This window comes from Ischnura elegans, chromosome 3 (genome assembly GCF_921293095.1).
Source record: "Ischnura elegans chromosome 3, ioIscEleg1.1, whole genome shotgun sequence".
Taxonomy (NCBI): domain Eukaryota; kingdom Metazoa; phylum Arthropoda; class Insecta; order Odonata; family Coenagrionidae; genus Ischnura; species Ischnura elegans.
The window spans coordinates 126,022,200-126,044,326 of record NC_060248.1 but is presented as its reverse complement, the minus strand read 5'-3'; the positions used below and the strand labels follow the sequence as shown (position 1 = coordinate 126,044,326).

Sequence of the window (22,127 nt, the reverse complement as noted above, 5' to 3'; positions counted from 1 at the left end):
GGTGTTGGCGTATATGTACGAAAGAATTTGAATGTAAATGTTCTTGCCACTTCCCCCGGCACCTACTCCCATACTTCTGAATTTATTATATCAGAAATACATAGTGAAATTTCCTCGAAATTACTGCTATGTGTCGTGTATCGGCCTCCTAAAACGGCACTCCCCATAGACTTTGAAAATGCATTTTTGCACTATGCCCCTACCTTTAAAAATATTGTTATATTTGGTGATTTCAATGCTGACCTCATACGAAATAATTATGATGGTAAATACATGCATAACTTTGTGCATTGCAACAATCTCCATCTTGTACCATATGCTGCAACGCATCACACAGGAAAAAGTCTTACCCTGTTAGATCTCTGTATCGTCGACGATCTGGAAAAAGTTTCAAAATACTCTCAGACTTCTGTCCCCTTCCTGTCGTCTCATGACTTGATTGAAATTACCTACAACTTCAGTTTATCTATGTCTGTCACACCCACCTCTTTCAGATTCCGTGACTTTCAAAACATTGATTCCCGGTGCCTTCATGATGCGCTTCTAGCGATGGATTGGAATGGTGTTTTTAACTCTAGTTCTATCGATGGAAAACTTGGTTGTTTCACGTCAAACATAGCTAGTTGCTCTGACACTTTTTTTCCCTTACGGGTATGTCGGCCTAAACGCCGAACACCTCCTTGGCTGAATGAGACGATAAAACTCATGATTAAAGAACGCAACCAAGCGCGATGTGCCTTTCGACGCATTGGTTGTTCCACTCTGCGACAAAAATACAAGGAACTTAGAAATCGCGTTAAATCAGCCATCAATGACAGTAAACGCCAGTTTTATTCCTCGAAGCTTTCCTCGCAGAGAGACCCGAAATTGATTTGGCGTGAGCTTCGAAATCTTGGGCTGGTTCGAAGACGGGACTCTTCTCTACCCCCAAATATAACTCTCGATCAGCTAAACTCCTACTTTTTGTCAACTACGATTAGTCATAATGATGCCCCAGCTAACTCCAGACTTGAGCGAGTTATACCATTCAGTGATAACAACTTTTACTTTAAGCACGTAACTCCTGAGACTCTGATCGAAGTATTGGAGTTCTCCAAGTCAAATGCCACTGGAGTTGACGACATTCCAGTAAAGATTATTCAACTTGCCAAATATGCCCTATTACCTTACATCCTTGAAATTTTCAACCATTCTCTCGATAATTCAGTATTTCCATCGGAGTGGAAAAAAGCACTTATTCGTCCGATAAAGAAGACAAAAAATGCAAAATTACCTTCTGACTTCCGGCCAATCTCTATTCTGTGCGCCCTGTCGAAAATGTTGGAGAGAATTGTTTTCAAGCAAGTTACAGAGTACCTAAATAACAATAACAAACTTGACGCTATGCAATCAGGTTTTCGGCATGGATACAGTACGCAGACGGCACTACTAAAGATAACCGATGACATTCGACTTCATATTGATAAGCGTATGGTTACAATACTAGTTCTTTTTGATTTCAGTAAAGCATTCGATCGAGTTGATCATAATCTACTAATCCATAAGATGGTGAAGCTTGGTTTCTCTTGTTCAGCTTTAAACTGGTTCTGCTCCTACCTAGGCAATAGATTTCAAGCAGTCTTAGGACCTGAAAATAACTTATCCGCATGGGCTCCAGTATCTTTCGGAGTTCCTCAAGGATCTGTCCTGGGACCTCTGCTATTTTCTATATTTGTCAATGACATTTCAATTGCGATTAAAAATTGTAAATATATGATATATGCAGATGACCTTCAAATATACATCCATACTTCGATTAAAAACATAGCTGATAGTATTAATCTAGTGAATCATGACGTGAGAGAAATCACAAAATGGGTGGGTAAAAACCACCTCATACTGAACTGTTTGAAGACGAAAGCAATAATCATCGGTAGCTCAAGGATCCTAAACAAAATAGATTATAATCACCTTCCTCCAGTTGTAGTTGGTGACCATCAAATACCGTTCAGCGACTCTGTTCGCACTCTTGGACTAACCCTCACAAAAAATTTGTCTTGGAACCAACATGTGAACGAAATCTGTAATAAAGTCAATATCACACTGTATCAACTAAAACTGCACAAGCACTTACTTCCTATATCCACCCGAAAAATGTTAATTTCTACCCTGGTATTCCCTTCCTTTGACTATTGTAGTCTTGTTTATAATGACATGCCTAAAGAGCTGGATAAAAAGTTACAAAGGCTACTTAATTCATGTGTAAGATATGTATTCAATTTAAGAAAGGATGTTCATGTATCACAGTACAGAATCAGCCTTGGTTGGCTAAATCTTTGTAATCGAAGGAAATATCTACTCGGTGCTCTTCTTTTTAAGATTTTCAGAGAGAGAATCCCTAATTATCTCCGGGAAATCTTTATGAACAGATCAGTAACCACCCATATGTCATCTCGCAAAAATTACTATTTATGTTATCCTACTCCACGTACTAATATCTACCAGAAATCATTTCTGATAACGGGATCAAAATTCTGGAATTCTCTCCCTGAGGATCTTGGACAGAGGGGCTCCATCCATGCTTTTAAAATTAAATTGTACATGGATTTACTCAGTGGAGAGCTAAAATAAACTCCCACGAAAATACAGCCTATTATGTATCATTATTATGTATTATGTACTATATTCCGTCTGCCTATGATGTCAAATTTCAATCCTTGTTACGTGTTATTTCTTTTTTATAGGTGCGTATCAAACAACTTTACTTGACATTTTTCATGAACTTTTTGCTTTGATGAGCCATTATTTTTGTAAATTGTGTTTTTTGCTCCAAGGGTTTTTTCCCAGAGCATAATAAATATCTATTCTATTCTATTCTATACCGAGGAGCAAGCACGAAAAGTGGAGAGCAGAATGGCTCAGGTTAGCACTGAGGATGAGGATCATATACTCTGGGCAACCCAAGGGAACAAAGGGAAGAGGCAGAGAAAAAGGAAACATTTTGATGATATGGTGGAACTTGGAAGTGAAGGTAGGAATATGTTCCATCATGAATACTGGATGGTTCCTCATCCACTGAGGATTGGATGTTCTTGGTGGATAAGGATCTACTGCTCCTCAGCCTCAATAGGAGTTATCTTTTATTTGTCGATTTTTGTAGCTCATTGTTTATGGTATTCAGGCTTTTGGTTTTGCAATCAATTAATTTCATAGTATTAGGCAACAGTTTCGCCGTGCTAAGCTGCTGGTTTCGTCAGGCTTTCAAGAACAACAAAAGTTGTTTGTTGTTCTTAAAAGCCTGACGAAAGAGTAATTGTTCTCCAAATATGTTCTTTTATTCTAGGTGATGATCTTTTAGATAAGTTGCCCCCTCCACCTGTGGGATTGTCTCGTGGAGAACACACTAAAGGCATTCAAAGGCCTCAGTGCAGTGGAAGCATTAAAAAATCATCAAATACTATGAAGTCGGGCATCATTGAAAATGGTTGGTTTTCTCAATAATGTATGGACAAAGTTTGTGTTGAAGGAATTTAAATAGTCCCAATAATGATGCCTTACCTTTGCCTTCCAGAAGTTCATGAAAATTGTGCATCTAAAAGTGGACCAAGTTCGGTCAAAATTAATGTGGAAACGAATGGTAGGAAATATATTAATGATGGATGATAATGGATTATGTAATTTGTCATTCAGAAGGTGATTTGCAGAAAGAGGTTATATTTGGCATTGAATTGCTATTTTTGTTTTCAGGTCTTGGTGGTGACAATCAAGAAGGACCTCTGCCTTCTCCTATAGAGACAGATGACGTTGGAGGAGGTATATTTACTTCAAATCTTGGTTTTAATATGTCTTTATCAATCAGTTTAATCCCTGCATTGCATACTATATTTCAGAATATAACATTGCAGCTCTAATGAAAAGAGAATTTGCAAATTTGCATGCCAGATTAGATAATATGGAAAGGAAGAATGAGACGCTAAGTAATAAGCTTGACTTTGTGCTGGCATTCCTTCAAAATGAAGGATTAGAGAGTTATTCTGGTGCCCAAATGTCGAGCACATTAGATGCTCTGCCAACTTTTCCATTAAAGTCAGTCAGAGAAATTACAACTTTTGAGGGAAAACTACTGAGTGATGAGCAAGCCCGGAAACAGTTGGTGAGCCATATCTTCAATTGATTCATATTTCTTAAGATGTGAAATATATTGTTTCTATGCAAGGTTTTCATTGTAGTAATGAGCCATGAATTTTAAACATTTTCCTGAAATAATAAGCATTATGAATTTTAAACATTTTCCTGAAATAATAAGCATTGTGAATTCCTTAGGAACTGGGTATGATGATCCAAAACATTCTAATTGAGATCTTTCTTGCACTTCGCAGAAGCTGAAAGTAAAACTCATTGGAGGAGCAAGTGGAGATGCCCACCTGAGGAGGGTGTTGTCGACCCTCCTGACTAATGAGTTAGCATATCAACTGACGTGGACTGGTCCACAGCATGGGAGCAAGAAAGGAGGGTGCTCCCAAGATACCATGTCTTTAAGAACTACTAAGTTTGCAGATACATTGATTGGTATGAATAAGTTTTCCTCCTGAATGGTATTTAGGTGGCTTATGAAGTCTACTTAATCATTTCCTCAGCCTTATAGTTATTTTCTATCACCCTTATGATGAATATATTTTCCAGCTGCTGTAATGGAGTCCCATTGTTCAAGCAACATTGCCAGCTTGGAGAGAGTAGCCAAGCAGTGGCTGCAGCATGCAGGAGACCGTTTGAAGTATGCCGAAAAAAAAAATGTTCCTGCTGTTTAGTTGTTGATATTGTTCCCATTTCGTGTCCAATAAAAAATTGTTCATGCCTGTAAAGTGAATTATATGTCTACTTATGACTTCCCATGCTTCCTTCCATTAGTGGTTTAGTTGCCTTTATTGTCAGTTCGTTTTATAATTTCAGGTGATTTATTAACAGGATGAGGAATGCATTTGTTAATCCAGCCTCTGCCAGCTTAACATCTAGGTAATTGATACTATTTGCCAAGGAACCAAAACCTTGGGAGATTGGTTGATGGCTGTCTACTTTTTTAACTGGAAACTTTTCTCTAAATGGTTATTTCTATTGAGTAGGTTAATGTTTTGGTATTTTTATACCTCTCCCTAGTGTGTTTGAATGTGTAGCTACTCTATTTCCTTTTTAATAACAAAGAAGATTGGTTTCTTTCACTGCTTTTTTCCAGTAATATTCATGGTCAGTAAGTTTTAGAACAACGGAATTACTATATTATTAACAGACGGTACTGTGGTCTCCCGGGGGTTATATAGGCAACCCGGCGTATTATGAATCGATTTTAGCGCCATCTTTCGGTATAATTAAGCGATGATAGATCGTAGTTCTACCATCAATCAACAGATGGCGCCCCCTTCGCAGCTACGGTCTTATAGGAGTCTTACGGGACCTCATGCAGGAGGTCTTTAGGAGTCTTACGTGACATCCTTCATGACTCTTGTATGATTGCATAAGACCTCATAAAGACCTCCTCATGAGGCATTTGAGACCGTGTCATAAGACTCATACAAATTTGTATGAGCTCTTTAAGACTTCATATAGGACTCATGTGTGTTGACTGGGGTATGCTTTTATGGACAAATTCAAATTCTATTTTGATACCTACTTCCCCGTCAAGAAATGTAAAATTTCAAACTCACAAGAAGATGAGAATACTATGCTGACAAATGATATCATAAACATGAGTAAAATCATCATCAAAATTGGCACTTTTCCTAATGATTTACTTTGCAGTCTCTCTAGGCTATGTAAAATTGTAAGAAGTCAGCTGCTAGTAGAAATGAAGCAATTTGCTGACCAGTACAGAAGTTTTATTAGGATAGATAACACCGCTTATCGAAGAAAGCCGTACAGCGCCAGTAGTAGTGGAGAAGGCTCTGAACATGACGATTCGGAATAGGAGTGAAACAGTAACTTTAATAAGAGTGATTAATACATATATTTAATTAACACCTTTAGATGAACCTGTTTGTTCTCTGCATCTATTACCTGGGCGTGCGCTTTTACTGGACGATTTTTCTTTAGATACCACTTGAGTTAACTGTGATTTGCCTTGCAGCGCCTCCTGCAATCATTCATATTTGAAATACCCATTGTAATTCCAAAGTTAAGAATATATTATACATCGCCTCTCCTGTTAGTTTATATTCTTCAGTTACCTTCTTGACTCTTCTTCTAAAGTGTGAGGTGATGAGAATGTAGAGCAACTGCCGACTATAGGCGATTATGCATCCTGTCGAGTGTCAGCCAATAGCTCCATTATTCACCTCCTCAGAGACAGAGAAATTTGGCCGAAATACGTCCTTTGGAATGGTTTTTGTTTTTTGGCGTACCAGCCATATCAGATCCAAGCTAACTGCTAAGTTACAGCCCTCAAAAGCCCCCAAGGGGCCCGTTAATGATATCTCGCACAATCGTAACGTAGTGTCATGACATTGAATTAATAAATTCCTAATTCTTAACGTGCAGTGCCTGCGTAACAAAATCCTGGGCCTTGACGTGTTTCTGAACTCTGAAAACTTTGACCTGCTCTGCTTCACCGAGTTGTTACTTGAACAGGAAACACATCTACACCAGCTGCAAGACAATTACCTTGCTTCAATTTACTGCCGGCGCGAACGAAAAAACGGTGGAGCCTGTGTTTCTCCAGCATAATCCCAACAGCAAAGTTGTTGATGTGGTAAATTTTTTTTCAGAACTGCATTTTGAAGTGGCAGCTGTGTATCTCCGTGACCTGGGAATAATTGTCGCCTCAATTTATCGTTCACCCAATGCGACTTTGATGTATTCTGTGGACGACTGGAAAGTGTACTCTGCCACTTTCAGAAATTCCAGGCGAAAATTTTCATTGGCACTGACTTAAATGTTGACATGAGCTGCCAATCAAAGAAGTCTACATCTAAGTGTTCTTCTAAGGTCTTTTAATTTGTATTGTGCCAACTATGAGCCTACAAGGAAGCTTTCTTGCCTTGATAATGTAATTACTGCCCCAAATGTAAGTAATTTCAGTTTAAGTGTCTCTGATCCAATGTTGTCAGACCATTATGCAATATCATTGTTGATTGGCATCAATGTTGAGGGTGACCCCACTAGGAAAACCTCCAAAACCAGGCTAACCAGGCCATTAACTCCTCACCAACTCTAAGTGTTCCAAGATCTTCTGAGTACAACTGACTGGGACTCTTCACTTTAATCTGGTGATAGTCGAAGAACTGTTACTGCTTTCTTTGAACATTTTATCTTGTTATTTGAGCATGCTTTTCCCCAGAAATCAATTCAAATTCCACTTAACAAATTCCCACATAAAAATGGTTCACCAATAGGCATGAGGTAGACTTAAAAAAAATGCTTATACACTGTACAGGACAGCGGGTGATGTTGTTCTCAAAAATCAGTATATTAAACTCAAAAAGGAATATTATGATGAATTAAAACAAAGGCTAAATGTAACTCCAATAATTACTTCATAACTAATGCTACTAATAAATGCAAGGCAGCCTGGTCAGTCACTATGAGGGAAACTGGTATGACGGCCGTCCCCAAGAATGTCCAATTCGAGGCTCATGTTCTCAATGTATCATTCATAAATTCTGAGGAAAACATTCTGGCTGGTACTGGTAACAGTACTGCAACTTCTATCCAACTCCTTCAGAATTTCTGTATCAACTGTACGCCCTAGGGCGTACAGTTGATAAGAACAGCACCTGGGTGATACACGAGAGGTGCAAAGGATGGGGAAGAGCATAAATGGAATTAAAGGACCCTCGGTGCTTTTGCTTCTGAAAGTTTTCAATATCATTGTGTCCTTCGTCCCAGAATACATGCCTGTGTGCTACTTGGTGTAGTGAAGACTGGTGTGTTGGTGGCTTTCTCCCATGAATCAAAGTCAGCCCTTTTACATCGGTAGCAATAAAAAAGGTAAAATAATTGATAATGTCCTTCAGTCTGTGAAACCACCAAGTGAAATCACTAGAACACCTCGCTCATTAAGTGACATAAAATTATGGAAGGCATCAGAGCGGAAAATTTTTTTGTTTTACTATTCTGTAATTTCTTTAAAAGCTGTTAATTTTCCAATGAAATACCTTGACCATTGGTCCCTTTTAGTGTATAGCATTAAAACATTCCTTCAAGAACATATCAGCCCGAAAGAGTTCTCTTTGGCTGAGAAAGCTCTGAGGAAGTTTGTGCTATCAATGGAGGATGTTTACATTACCCCACAATTATTGAAATTTAATTGTCACTTGTTATTGCACATCCCAAAAAGTGTACAAAATTATGGATCTCTGTGGGCAGTATCAGCCTTCCCTTATGAGCACAACAATGGGGTCCTGGCCCGAATGTTCCAAAGCTCACAAGCAGTACCACATCAAATATGCAAGTCGTATTTATGGTTACAGGCACTTAGGGAAAAGGCCTCTGAAATTATGGAAACATCTCAATCCAACTGTGCAAAGTTATTACATGGGAAGCTTACTTATGCTAAGCATAGATCAAGTTTATGCGAAAATCATAGTGATTATGTGAGATTGTTTGGTGCTCCAGACATTGTATCCTTGACTTTGGCTCAGAAAGTGACGGTTGAAAATTTAGTTGGTGAGGAAGTATATTGGAACAATGCAATTTCATTCCAGAGATTTATTTATAAAAATGTTCTCTTTCACGTTCAAAGCTATACACATATGACGAAACGAGTTAATTATGTCGTGCAGCTCCAAAATAAGCAATTGATTTTTATTACGCATGCTCTCAAAGTTAAAACTGTGAGCTCCAATAAAATGACATGCATTATTTTAGGAGTGAAGCTACACCAAACCAATGAAACACTTTTCCGAGAAAAATCAATTGGTATTACTTCCAATGCCTTCCCATATATTTCTGAATTAACTCCTGAATGTATTGCTGTATTTCCAGAAATGTTGTGCAACAAGTGTGTTTTGATTCCATTTGAGAATAAATTATGTATATTTCCTCTGGTTAACTCTTTGGAAAGGGACTAAAAGTACTTAAAATGGTCAATAAATAATGTCATTGTTTTCAATAACTTATGCATACAGTTATTTGGTGATACACTTATCTCTTCATACAAGTGGGTAATCTAATTTATGACACATCACGAAACATTTTATAGTATATGACATGAAATGCATGATCCAGTTGAGATAAAAGTTGTTTGTGACAAAAATGGAGGCAGCATTTTTTTCCTTAGCACCCCAGATTCCAAAATTTCTAATGCTAAATGGTGGCCAGCAGTGAAGCCACTTGCCTAATAATAAATTTCCCTAAAATCATTGATACCAGTTTTTTCAATACCGAGATCCACTATTAAAGCCACTCTTCCAGTATTGAAAATACTGGTTGTCAGTGATTTTAATACTGAAAAACACTAGAGCCAGTATTTTTAATACTGAGATCCAGTATTAAAGGCACTCTTCCAGTATTGAAAATACTGGTTGTCAGTGATTTTAATACTGAAAATCACTAGAGCCAGTATTTTTAATACTGTATTTCAGTATTAAAAATACTGACCACCAGTATTAATTTTCTGTAAGGGCTTTCAGTGGAGGGAAACTTCCAAGTTGGAAATAATTAGAACTGTAAAAGCCTTCAATAACTACAACAGTGAGGATATATTTGGTCTTTCTAGCAACTTAATTAAGTCTATTATTCACTGTATAGCATACCCTCCTACAAGAGTAATAAATTCATGCTTCGAGTCAGGAAATTTCCCAGACAGCCTCAAATATACAAAGGTTATCCCAGTTTATAAGTATGGTTATAGAAACCCGCCAAGTAGCTACCATCCAATTTCCATCATTCCAGTCTTTGCTAAAATTTTGCTGAAAGCATCATGCTGCGGTCGGCGCCCCATGAGGAGTGGGTTGGAGAGTAAACTGAAGTCCAAATTGCCTCGGTGTGGGATATCTCTAATGAAAGCATATCCTGCCTTGGGAGCATCACCTGATGCCCGTGGAGATGGTTTTGTAGTTGAATTTAAGTGCCCATCAGGGCATTCCACGGAGAAAAACTATTTATATCATGATGATATCGGACCCAAATACAATAACAAATGCTTGCAGCTGGTGTGGATAGAGGACTCTTTTGCATGGCAAACTAATGTTTTGAGCAAAATGAACATGTTGAATATAAATGAGCGAGCAGAGATCAAGATTTCCTAAATTAAATTATTGACCCATATTCGGTATCTAATAAGCAAGAAGATAGAAAATACCTTTTGAAGTGTAAGGTTCCACAGTGGTTGTACCAGATAATGGCTCAGTGAGCCAAAACGCGTTGTACGCATTAAAAATTCTTGTGGAAAAGTGCTACGATCTTTTATTTACTTAAATTGTGCTTGGAGTTATTCAATGAATCCACTAGGGAGAATCTGGTAAGAGGAGCAAAATTTTCATTTATTGACAAATATTTGATATTTTATTTTTTGTTTATTCATTGTTAACATTTTCCCAGGTGAAGGAGTTTTCATTTGTGGCAGGCTCGACAGAGGTGCACACAATGCGCAATATTATGAGAAAAATGTTTACTAATGACCTTTGCAAACTGTATAGCTGCTGTGGGAAAAAGAATGGATTATTGAGCATTGTTTTTTCATTATTATTCATTCTTCCTCAAACAATGCTGTAAATGCTCATTGCTGGTAAATTTGTTTGGAAAAAATTCTTTGAATTGTTTTTTTCAAATTCAAACAGCCTGATTAGGTAGAGGGAAGTCACAATAATATTTTTTCAGATGTATTATCTCAACAGGAGCAGTGCAGAAAGGTTTCCCACACATTGCCGATGCAAGTCTTAACTACTTAATTGGGCACCATCTGACTGGTGCAATTGACCGGGAAGGAGGGAAGAAGACCAGGGAGAACAGTAACTAAGTATAATACATCACTTATCACGCAACACTTGTCAAATTATGACGCACATACAGGGTTTGTCCGGAAAGTAATAGGACTGATTTCCTTCCGCCACGACTGTACTTCGGAGCGTGCGTGCACCGACTGGATTCGGTAGAGGGCGTTCCTAGCTAACGAACGAGCGGCTGGTCAGTTGTCTCCGAGCACCTGGAGAGTCAGGACAGACATTTTTGCACGTGTTTCTGTGAGTGGTGCAAGCCGAAAATGCTGCATTCGTTAGAGCAGAGGTACGCGATTAAATTCTGTGTGAAACTCTGTAAATCTTCGACAGAGACGTTTGATATGATCAAGCAGGCTTACCCAGATTTAGCAAGAAGTGGTGTGTTTCCGTGGCACCAGTCCTTTTTGGAGAGCCGGGAAGAGGTCGCTGATGAAGACCGTGCTGGAAGACCTGTGACTTCTACAAACACCGACAATGTGACTCGTGACTCAGACCGTCCACTAAGTATTCATTTAATTGCCCAGATGTGAAATTTATCACAATCAGTGGTTCATGACATTGTGACGGAGCATTTGAACATGTGCAAGGTGTGCGCGAATATGGTCCCTAAATTGCTCACTAGCGACGAGAAATTGTGGAGAGTGGAAGTGTGCCAAAGTGCAAAAATGACCCCCAATTTTTGAATAATGTTATCACAGGTGACGAGTCATGGATATTCGAGTATGATCCTGAGACAGAGGCAACCTTCCGAGTGGCACACGCCAACGTCTCCTCGCCTATAAAAGGGAAGAATGAGCAAATCCAAAGTGAAAACAATGCTCATTGTCTTTTTTGACATCAAAGGGTCAATCGGGTCAGACAAGACATCGCAGCTGATTGGAAATTGCACCGCAACAACCAGGAAGTGGTTGCCCCGATTAATTTATATTCAGAGGAAGAAATTCAGAACAAGTGAAGGAAATTTTATCTTATTAATTATATATAGTGTATAATTGTATGAGCTAACCTGGAGTAGAACTTAAGGGGAATCAGCGTGTTTGGCCATGCACATGGCATAATGTATTGATTGCTCAAATACTGTATTCCCATCATTCACTGCATCATCTTAATATTACAGTCAATATCCATATGTTTTCCCCACACTTCTTCACATCATCTTACTTATCAAAGATAAATTTGTTCACTGCATATTTTAGTTGTATTTTTAAAAGCTTATTTCTATGTCTCTTTTGTTGTATTTTGGCAACATTAAATTTCAAGAATAACTACAAATATTTAATGCATGAGGTGGGGTTAGATGGAAGATGGGACTTTCTAGTCCCCATCTCGCCAAAAAAAGATGAATTGTTATTATTATCACACTCTTCACTCCACAACATGTTTTGATGGTATATCTATCGCTCTCTTAGAGTTAAGAACCACCAAAGGAAGCATGGGGTGGTGTGGCAGCTCCTTGCTGAGAGGATGGCGGCAGGAGGGTACCCCAGAACAGCCTCTCAAGTGAGGGACAAGTTAAACAATTTAAGGAAGAGGTATTTGGAGCTGAAGAGGTCCCCAAGGTCTGGAGATTCTCCACCGGAGTGGAGGCATTGGGAGGCCCTGCATATGCTGTATTCCAGCTCTCCAGCAGGGACTCCCGAAGCATTGGTGGATTCCCTGGTGCCTTCGTGAGTATCAGTAGTTACTTTTCCTTTGCATAGTTCATCATTTAGTGGGGCAGTATCAGTCACTCTTCCCAAGGATTTCATTCCCTGGATTTTTATTACTCAAACCAGATCTTTGTGTATTTGTTTCATTCGCAAATTTAAAGAAGTCGTCTCATTACTCATCTTGCAGCTTGTATTGTGAGGGAAACATCTTTATTTGTGCCAGTATTAAATTCCAGAGTCTGTATCATTGCAAATAACATAAGAAAATTGCATCTAGGATCAGGTCCTGGCACACCTCCACCTGTAATCTCACCTCCATCTGCTAATCCTCTACGTTTTTTACATTTGAGTCATATGTTAGAATGCTTAGATGAGTGAAGTATTTGTGATTACCCCTAGAGATTGATATAGCAGTCTTGTCCCAGGATATAATTTTTTGTTTTTGACGGACATACTATAAACCCTGGTAAATATTATATACTTAGATGAAGTTATGTTAAGCAAGCAAAAGCTACAATTAATCTTAAAAGCATAGCCAATCACCGAATTCACAACCATCGGCAGCAAAATGATTCCTCCCTTCACTGGTAACAAAATCAGCAGAGTATTCATTGAACCTTTTCTATTTCCAATGATGTTCCTAACACCCTTTTAGTCGCCTCTTACGACAAGCAGGGATACTGCGGGAGTATTCTCAGATCCCCTACCCGCAGGGATAGAAAAAAAATTACCTTCAGTGATGTTGACAACTCTGCTGTCAAAAACACAGTCAATGTGGACACGGGCTTCCAATATTTAAAAGAGAAGGAGGGAAGACCATGAGTAAGATGATATTATGCATTAGATGTAGTCAGTTTTGACTGAATAAACAATCAATAGGCAATGAATACACTCATTACCATTTACTGATACTCATATCTGTAGACTGTGACTTGTCTGAAAGTATTCTTTTCTATAGAATTTTGACTTTCTTAACAAAGTTGTTTGAAGATATATACAAAATGCAACACTAATAACATGCACAGCAAAAATAAACATCTTATGAAGGATTCCTGCAAGGTTTAGAAGGAGGGGGGAAGGGTTTAACATTCTAAGAAGCAAACTTCAATTCAGAGACTGTAAATGAAAACACTTATTAACTGTGAGGTTTGCATTTATTGTCATCAAAAATATGTACACTGGAAATCTTAAACCATATACAGTGAGTAGCAAGCTGGCTTAAATAGTTTTAAAGCAATGAATATGACATTTCAATTAGCAATTTCATAAAAAATGATAGAATTGCATCATAAGAGGCAGCTCTATTATATCTTGCATAATGAATAAGTTTAAGTGGTTCTGAGCAAAACCAGTTGCTCTCCTGCTTACGATGTTCATGAAGTACAACCACAACAATAATGGAACATGAAAGAGCTAATGCAAAGGCCGTTGACCTGTGAATAAATGACTTCCTTACCTACCTCAATGTCTTAATGTAAGAATCCAAGATTTGGCCACCATTGAAGTTCTTGTAAACTATGTATGGCCTCAAACTGCAACATATATTGTCAATACTTCAATTCTGTGCTCAACATTTCTCTAGATGCAGTGGAAGTAATACTTGACAAAGCATACTTGAGAAAATACAATTCTTTCCTGACTAGGAACCTTCAGTCTGCAATAAATACCACTCATCACTAAAGTAATTCTGCATAGCATCCTAGCTTGGCACATCAATCAGTCTTCTCCAAATATTAGTTCCACCTAGAAGAGAGAAAGATAAATTTGAAGAATAAGTAAGCCCAACCTTTCAGTAAACACCATAATTATGAAATTATTTCTTCATATTGGGGGATAGGAGAGGCTCGAAAAGAGTTGATCAGATTTTATAGAAAACACGACAAATAATTTCCTACAAGAATGGTTGTTACTATATTCCAACTTGGAACATGAGCATTTAAATTTCCAACCAATAGCATGCTGCCTAACTCAGACTTTTCAGTCTAGACAAGAGGTCACGCTGCCACCCAGGGTGGGACGAGACTTTAAATTATCACAATTTTAAAATTGATAGTTTGAGGTGAAACTTTGTGAATGCGATTCGCTATGAAGAATGAAAAAGAAACTTTGTGCTTAAATGAAATATTTATTTATACCACCATGGTTTCATTGTACAGCCGGTATCCCACGGTCAAATTTGCATCAAAATTTTTAGCCCAAAAATTTATATTCAACTGGATGGGGTCTCCCGCAACACATCTCATTTGGACCACAAGATGGAAAACAAACGAAAGACGATATTTATGTAAAAAAATGTGGAGTGGAGGATTCTTTTTTAGCAGTCGACATTGTTTGAGCAGGCCTCTTGAACATTAAAAGAGTCGAAAAAAAGAAAACGGAGGGAGTGTTGGACTTGGCCTTTTCCAGAAAGGGGATAAGAAAGCGTTGGAATATGCATGCTAACCCTGTTGGAGGAGTTGGTTTATGATGTTCCCGTAAATTATCGACACTAACCCGTTCACTACTAAAGACAAAAATATGAGTCTGGACATTTCCTGACACGAGAGATGAAAGCAGCAAATTTTTGTTGGTGATTTTCCATCGCAAGTGAATGACTGCCGCATATATATACATTTCCTAGCTCTCCCCCTTTTTAAAACGGTCGTGGGTGTGCGATGTCTTTGTTTCCGGACCCAGCAAAGCGGGGGCTTAAGCTTTACCCTCGAAATCCGGGAGCAGGTACCCAGACCTCTTGTCTTACATGTGCATTAAGGGACCTCATAGCATTAATGGACCGCGGTCACACAATTGTTTATCCAGTCATTTTGCAAATAAAAAAATATAAACTAAGAATTGAATTATTTGTCTTTAGAGCAGCATTTACAATTTTTAAACGAATTGCTACCATAAATATTTACTTATACATCAATTTCAGTATAAACATCAGCATGGAAGTTGTTGCTGCATTAAATGTGTTAATATTGATGGTAGAGCTTCATTAAAAATTTGAAAATACTCAAAATAAAACAAGGAATTCAATTCGAAGTCTGCAATTTAAAAAGTTCTGCAAAGGTGTACGGATAATGATGATGACCTGAAAAGGTTGAAACAGGTTGGGTTTTTAATGCATACCGTGTGGAATACAAGTTTATTTTTGTATACATAATAGTTGTTTATTAATTATAATGTTCATGCAGACGATAAATAAGTTTAAACTGTGTGTTAGCGCTTGGCGATGCTATTTTGTCAAAGGCTCCGTGATTTGCTGGTTTCATCCAAATGGATGAAAATTTTGAACCTGTCCAACCCATTCGGACCACATTGAGTTTGGTCCAAACGATAGGACCAAAAGCTGGTTGAATGATATTTTGACCGTGGGAGAAGGTGCGCATCAGTTGTATCAAAATTTGATACAAATATTTTTATGCAAACTTGACCATGGGACACCGGCTCAAGACATCATCATCTGATGATGACGTCTTACTTCAGTTGAAACCATGGTGGCGTAAATAAATATTTCATGTAAAAGCACAAAGTTTCTTTTTCATTCTTCATCACAATTTTAATTGCTGCTCACTTATGTCTTCAAAATGGCATTCAAGCAACAAAAAAAAGGATCAGAGCATCACCTAAAACCCTTTTCACTGCTTCCCATTGTAAACAAGTGATGCACAAAAAAATTCATGAAAATATAGGTGCAAATTTTTTTACACAATCAGCCTGACTTACCATAAACACTGCATCTATCAATGAGCACAATTGCTCCACATGATCACCATCAACGAGATATTAAAATTTTCACATGAGATATTTTTGCGGGAATTTCCCTACTAATGTGCATTATTGTAATTTCAAAACTCCAGGATGAATGACAACATTAGACTAATTATTGTCAGTGAAAAATGCTCCAATTATAACCTTGCAGTTAACCACATTTCCTTTAAATAGTATATAGCATAGTACAAACAAAAATGTATCAATTAGTAAAACAAATAAGTTAGTAACAAATTAGTAACAAATAAGGATTTTCCATGTATTGTACAGTGAGAAGAATGATAGATACATCAGCTGTTACCATGTGCAAAGAAAGAAATCAGGGAATAAAGCTGCTGATTCACAACTAGAATTGGATTTGGATTAAGAGATGTTATTTCCTGAAAAAGGTACCGCCATCCCCCACATGCAAGATGAAATTAATGTAGATCAACTAGATCCACCAAAGTTTCTTCAGTAGTTAAGAATGCACATGATATAACTGTTGATTTATTTAAGGTCCATTACCTTTTCTAGCTACAATTCAAGATATGATCGATGCTTTACAAAATATGTATGTTGAAATAATCTTATTAATCTGTAGTGCAAGCAGATGTCCTACTATAATGACCGTCATCTCCCATTATGTATTAATTATAAAAAAATGCCAGTAGTCATAATTTGGTTGTAAATATTGCAAATCTCCTTCCCTCGATTGCACTGCATAGGATGTCAACATGGTTGTCACAGAGCCAGGTTAAATCCTCCTTGTGCCCTTTTGGTTTAAACAAAAAGTCAGATTATATTCAGCAGGGCATTACTGGTATTTGGACGGTATGGTCGCATCAAGACAAGTTGGCAGATTAGAACAATTATTTACTGTGAACCGAACCCCAGTTCATGGAGTTCAGATGACGATGGGGGTCTAAAAAGATGAAGATTCAGCCCCTGGGCTACGAAAACTACGGGACTTGGTCACTTCGAATCCAGTTGATGCTGCAGACGAGAAGACTATGGTAGTCAATTGAACCTGGATACTAAAATGAAATTGAAGATTGTCAAATACTCAAAGAAATGCAATGTGTTACGGGTATCTTATTTTGAGATGAAGCTTCTGTCCAAAACTTGAATTTTTATGGTTATGGTTTGCTGTTTGCAGACGGAATAGGAAAAATATTGGGTGCTTTCCAATCACGTATCTGCGCTGATCTGTTTGAAACTGTTTAGCTCAGAGCGTGTTCCAATCGTACCTGTGACGTCATCTGCGCTAAACAGATGGGAACACATCCTGCACCGTTGTTCGTCTGCGCTAGCAGACAAAACTAATGATGGCGGGAAAATATATTGCTGACGGAAAATGAATTCCACCATCTCAAAGATAAGTATGATGATCATTTGAGAATAATAAACTATAATTTGATCTGTATATGTCTTACATAAGTTTAATTAAGCTCGTAATTTGGGAAATATAATATTATCTTCGTCAAACGTAATGATTGATATAACATGAGCAAAGGACGATAGCAAGAGGAGGCTAGTCGATTTTCTAGAGAAATTGTCCTTATCAAAAAAATTAGAAATGGAGAATGTAAGCTATTAAACTAAAATGTTATATTGCTTAGATTATAAGCAGATTTATTTCATTAGCTTACATGGATAGCGGACGTATTATATACCAAATTTCCTTTAACGTTCATGTGGCGTTAATTGCATTCCATTAATTTAAATTCAGTACCGCAAAATAACTATAGAATCGGCAGATTTATAATGCAGTGTTAAAATTTTTTACGGCTTTACCTGCGTGATATGGATTATTAATTATTATTGTATGTGTATCTCAATCCAGAAATGCGAAATGAAGTATAACTGGTATAACTGCCGGCACAGTAGCGGTTCGGGAGAGGTAATTATTAAGTAGCGATAGTTCCATTATTTTATTTCAATTAATACTTACTAGTGCTTATATAAATACAAAATGATATAGACGAACATTTATCATCCTTCTTGATTGATCATGTGGCGAAGGTCAGTTCAAAAGCTACAGGTCATTTGAACATTCAACTTTTGCCGCCGATCGGTCCACCATTTGTAAACACATCAGCGCAGATGCGTTCCAATCGTCTGTTTCTTTGTGCGCTAATGTGTTTCAATCTGTTGCGATGTGAGCTAATCTGCGCAAGGTGATTGGAAAGCACCCATTGAAATGTGGTCGAACAGAAGCAGTTGCTAGGCGCTGAGGACAATTATATGTATATGACCACTTGTTAGAGGACTAACACAGCTTGCTTTGCAATGGAAGCAGAAAATCTGTGGCACTTTAATACCCTATACTTTATCAACAGGAATCCCACAAAAGCCCTGGAAAAGGAAGTTCCTGCTCAACTCTGATATGAGCAGAATCCACATCTTAATAAGCAGAAGATTTTTGGATGCACTTGTACAGCCTACCTGCAAACTCCCAAAGCATTAGTGAGTGGTAAGTTAGATCCCAGATGTAAGTAGTACACCTTTGTAGGGTACTTCGTAGCGGGCTTTGGGATCGAGAAATAAAAAAGATACTCCTGAGGTAGAGATGTAATTTTTGATGAAAAGAAGTTCCAAGCTGAGAGGGAATTAGGATACTGGAATGAAAATCAAGGTACCACTGAAAATGAAGAATACAACCAAGCAGATAGGGACCAAAATACAGGTGGAAATAAGAATTTAGGTGGAGAATGGGAAGTAGATGAAAAAGGCAAAAGGTCAACCAGAGCGGCCCAGTATCCACCTTATGAAGAAGACTATGAGACGGAATATGTCATAGTTTGTGCTATAAGTGCTGAAGCATTTCTTGATGATGACGCCCAAGAATTTCTCAAGTATCAAAGCGAGACAGGATCAAGACAAGTGGTGCAATACAGTTAATGAAGAAATGAAGGCTCTTTGTGAAAATGAACCTCTGCATTTAACTCCACTTCCCCCAGGAAGGAAAGCTATTTATTGCAAGTGGGTTTTCAAAGTAAATCAGACTAAAAAAAGGGGATGTTGATCGCTAGAAGACTCATTTTGCTGTGAAAGGATGTACTAAGTGCAAGGGGTATGATTATGAAGAAACTTACTCACCAGCAGGAGGCCTTTTAACTATACTAATTGTGCTAACAAAATGCAATCAAGATGGACTCTATGTAGAGCAACTTGCTGTCAGGATTGCATTTCTTCATGGGAACCTCAGTGAAGATACTTGTGTGAAACAACCAGAAGGCTATACTGAAGGTAATGAAAAACTAGTCTGCAAACTAAATAAAAGCCTAAGTATATGATCTCAAACAGGCTCCATGAGAATGGAACAAGAAGGCCAGACCAATAACAACCTTGGAAGGCCCCTGTGTAATTAATAAGACTTCATACAAAGAGCTTGTGGGATGTCTTACATATTTGATGTACACCACACAGCCTCATCTTAGTGCTTGAAGCAACTTGTTACACAAGTACCAAACTACAGCTACAAAGCCCCAATGTATGGGACTTAAGCAATACTAGGTCACTTAAAGTATTTGAATGAAGCTCAACGCCAAAAATAGGAGGATGTGCGGACTCATATTGGGCTGGAAACACAACAGACTCCAAGTCAACATCAGGCTACTTGTTCCAAGTGTATGGAGCAACTGTAAGCTGGGGCACTCATGAACTAACCACTGTAGCCATTTCTACAACTGAGGTTAAGTATGAATCCCTTGCAATGGCATGTAGAGAATTTTTGTGGTTAAAGTGTCTTCTTGTTAATGTGTGTGTAAGATGGAGGACCCAACTGTAGTCCATTAAGATAATAATTCATGCTTTGCCTGTTTAACTGACAAGTGGAGACCACGTACCTTGCTCTGCCTTTTTCAATGGCGTATTTTTTATGGCCTTAGGAATGGTGAACACATCTCTGAAGTAGTAGTGGTCCCGTTGAATGAGCCTTAGTTTGGCTGCAATTAATTAATATCTATGCAGTACTTTTCACAAGCCGTATATAATTTCAAAATATCACACCTTTAACCCTCATATGGATTATCTGCGCCTTAGCGGCACTCATGGTTTTAAAAGTGGTGTAAAAATTTTCCATTCCAATGGATCACTTTTAAATTTTCAGTAGTCTATTTTTTCTGCTTTCTTCGTCTACATATAAAATTTTGTTTGCATAGTGTCAATAGTTTACATTTTATTGGCCTCTAACGAAAAAAGTTACGTCGTTGGATTTAAGGCGCCGCTGCGGCGCTCAGTATTTCCTCGTCGCTACGTTGGGGACTGCACTCTCAATGTTAATGTCAAACCAATTATGTTGCGTATGAAATGCTATCTATTTATAATATTATTATTTAATTTTCTTAACTTTATAAACAAAAGGAAAATATTGCCATACCAATTTTGCTTTCTATTTTCGCTAAGAATCATAATGTTTGCCTCAATATAATGTTCATTGACAAAAATTCATCTTCTTACAAAAATAATTCATAGAATCTCATGGCTAGCCAAAGTTGTTTTTTCCTGGGCCTCCTACTTAGTTTTGCTTGGGCTGAGAATTTCCTCGTCGCTACGCCAGGGACTGCACTCTGAACGCTTATGTCAAAGCAATTATGTTTCGTATGAAACGCTATGATCTATTTATAATACTACTATTTAATTTTTTTTAACTTATAAACCAAATGAAATTGTTTAACAAAAGGAAAATGTTAAAATACCAATTGTGCTTTCTCTTTTAGCTAAGAATCATTATGTTTGCCTCGTTATAATGTTCATTCACAAAACTTCATCTTTTTGCAATAATTATTCATAGAAACTCATGGCTCAGCTAGGTTGTTTTTTCCATGGCTTCCATCTTAGTTTTGCTTGGGCACCTTCTCCGCTCCGCGTCCACCTACCTGCCGTGGTCATAGTCACCTTTGAGTAAATCCCAGTGTTACTCTGTTTATAATTACACCAAGCAGCAATTCTAAGAAAATTTTAACATAATGCATTATCCGAATTCGTAGAATAATGCTTCCTCACCGTCGTGTGAATATTTCTCGTTGAATGAGCAACTGTAACTTGCCAGGAGATTCAGAGGTTTCACCGACTACCGTGAAGAACACATTGCACGGTTACTGTTATTTGTCTTGTACCTTTCATTCGATAATATTCCTTTGCGGCTACGATAGTCAATGCAAAATTGCTGACGTTTATATAATTACGATGACGTGACAGTTTACCATTGGGGTGAAATCAAGATAACTACCTAACTGTGTGATAGAAAATAATTTCTTTTTCCTGACCATTAGTTCAGTATTTACATGGTAAAAATCGTTTCATGATGGATAGGAGAATAGACAATTTACCGTGAAGTAAAAATTTGTAAATATATTTCTCGTTTCTTTGTGTACTCAAATGCACAGATATTTTATTCATTGGGATTTTACTAACGTGAAGGGGTGAGTGAGGAGGAGAAAGGAGAAGGAATGCCAGGTAGGTTGTTTTGAGGTGAAGGGGTGGTAGTGTGTCGACTGCCAAGGATCAGGGAATACCCAGATCGTTAGGCCAGGTAAGAGTAGAAAACTCTTATCGCGAAAACGGTTGGGAGTGCAAGGAGACAATTAGATACAATAGCCTGCTTTTTCTTTATCTTTCCATCTCTGCATGAGGGACAGGGAACAAAAGCCTTGTCAAAACGCCTCGCGGTCGCCCTCCCTTCATTCCAAGAAGGTCCAGCTCAGGTGGGTCATTAGGGCGGAGAGAAGTTCAATCAACTTTTGTGGGAGGGGGAAGAAGGTGGTGAATGACGAAATAAGGAAGCTTAGTGGAAAGGTATGGATAGCCTCAATGTTTGGGTCAGTGAAACGCT

The 22,127-nt window shown here is 37.9% G+C and overlaps 1 protein-coding gene across 1 annotated transcript; it reads left to right on the top strand.

Moving 5' to 3' along the window:
• The first annotated feature begins 2,864 nt into the window (after positions 1-2,864).
• On the top strand, positions 2,865-4,846 carry LOC124156549. The gene is made up of 7 exons (XM_046531157.1): positions 2,865-3,010; positions 3,323-3,463; positions 3,551-3,616; positions 3,727-3,792; positions 3,870-4,132; positions 4,359-4,548; positions 4,663-4,846. The coding sequence occupies exons 1-7, from the start codon at positions 2,893-2,895 to the stop codon at positions 4,785-4,787; spliced, it is 969 nt and encodes a 322-aa protein (XP_046387113.1). The 5' UTR covers positions 2,865-2,892; the 3' UTR covers positions 4,788-4,846.
• The last annotated feature ends 17,281 nt before the right edge of the window (positions 4,847-22,127 follow it).

Bases quoted from the DNA above. Each gene is read 5' to 3' on its own strand.
- LOC124156549 (XM_046531157.1), top strand. From the start codon at position 2,893: ATGGCTCAGGTTAGCACTGAGGATGAGGATCATATACTCTGGGCAACC. The intron at 3,617-3,726 runs GTAGGAAATATA...TTTTGTTTTCAG, and splicing joins AATTAATGTGGAAACGAATG to GTCTTGGTGGTGACAATCAA. The intron at 3,793-3,869 runs GTATATTTACTT...ACTATATTTCAG, and splicing joins GACAGATGACGTTGGAGGAG to AATATAACATTGCAGCTCTA.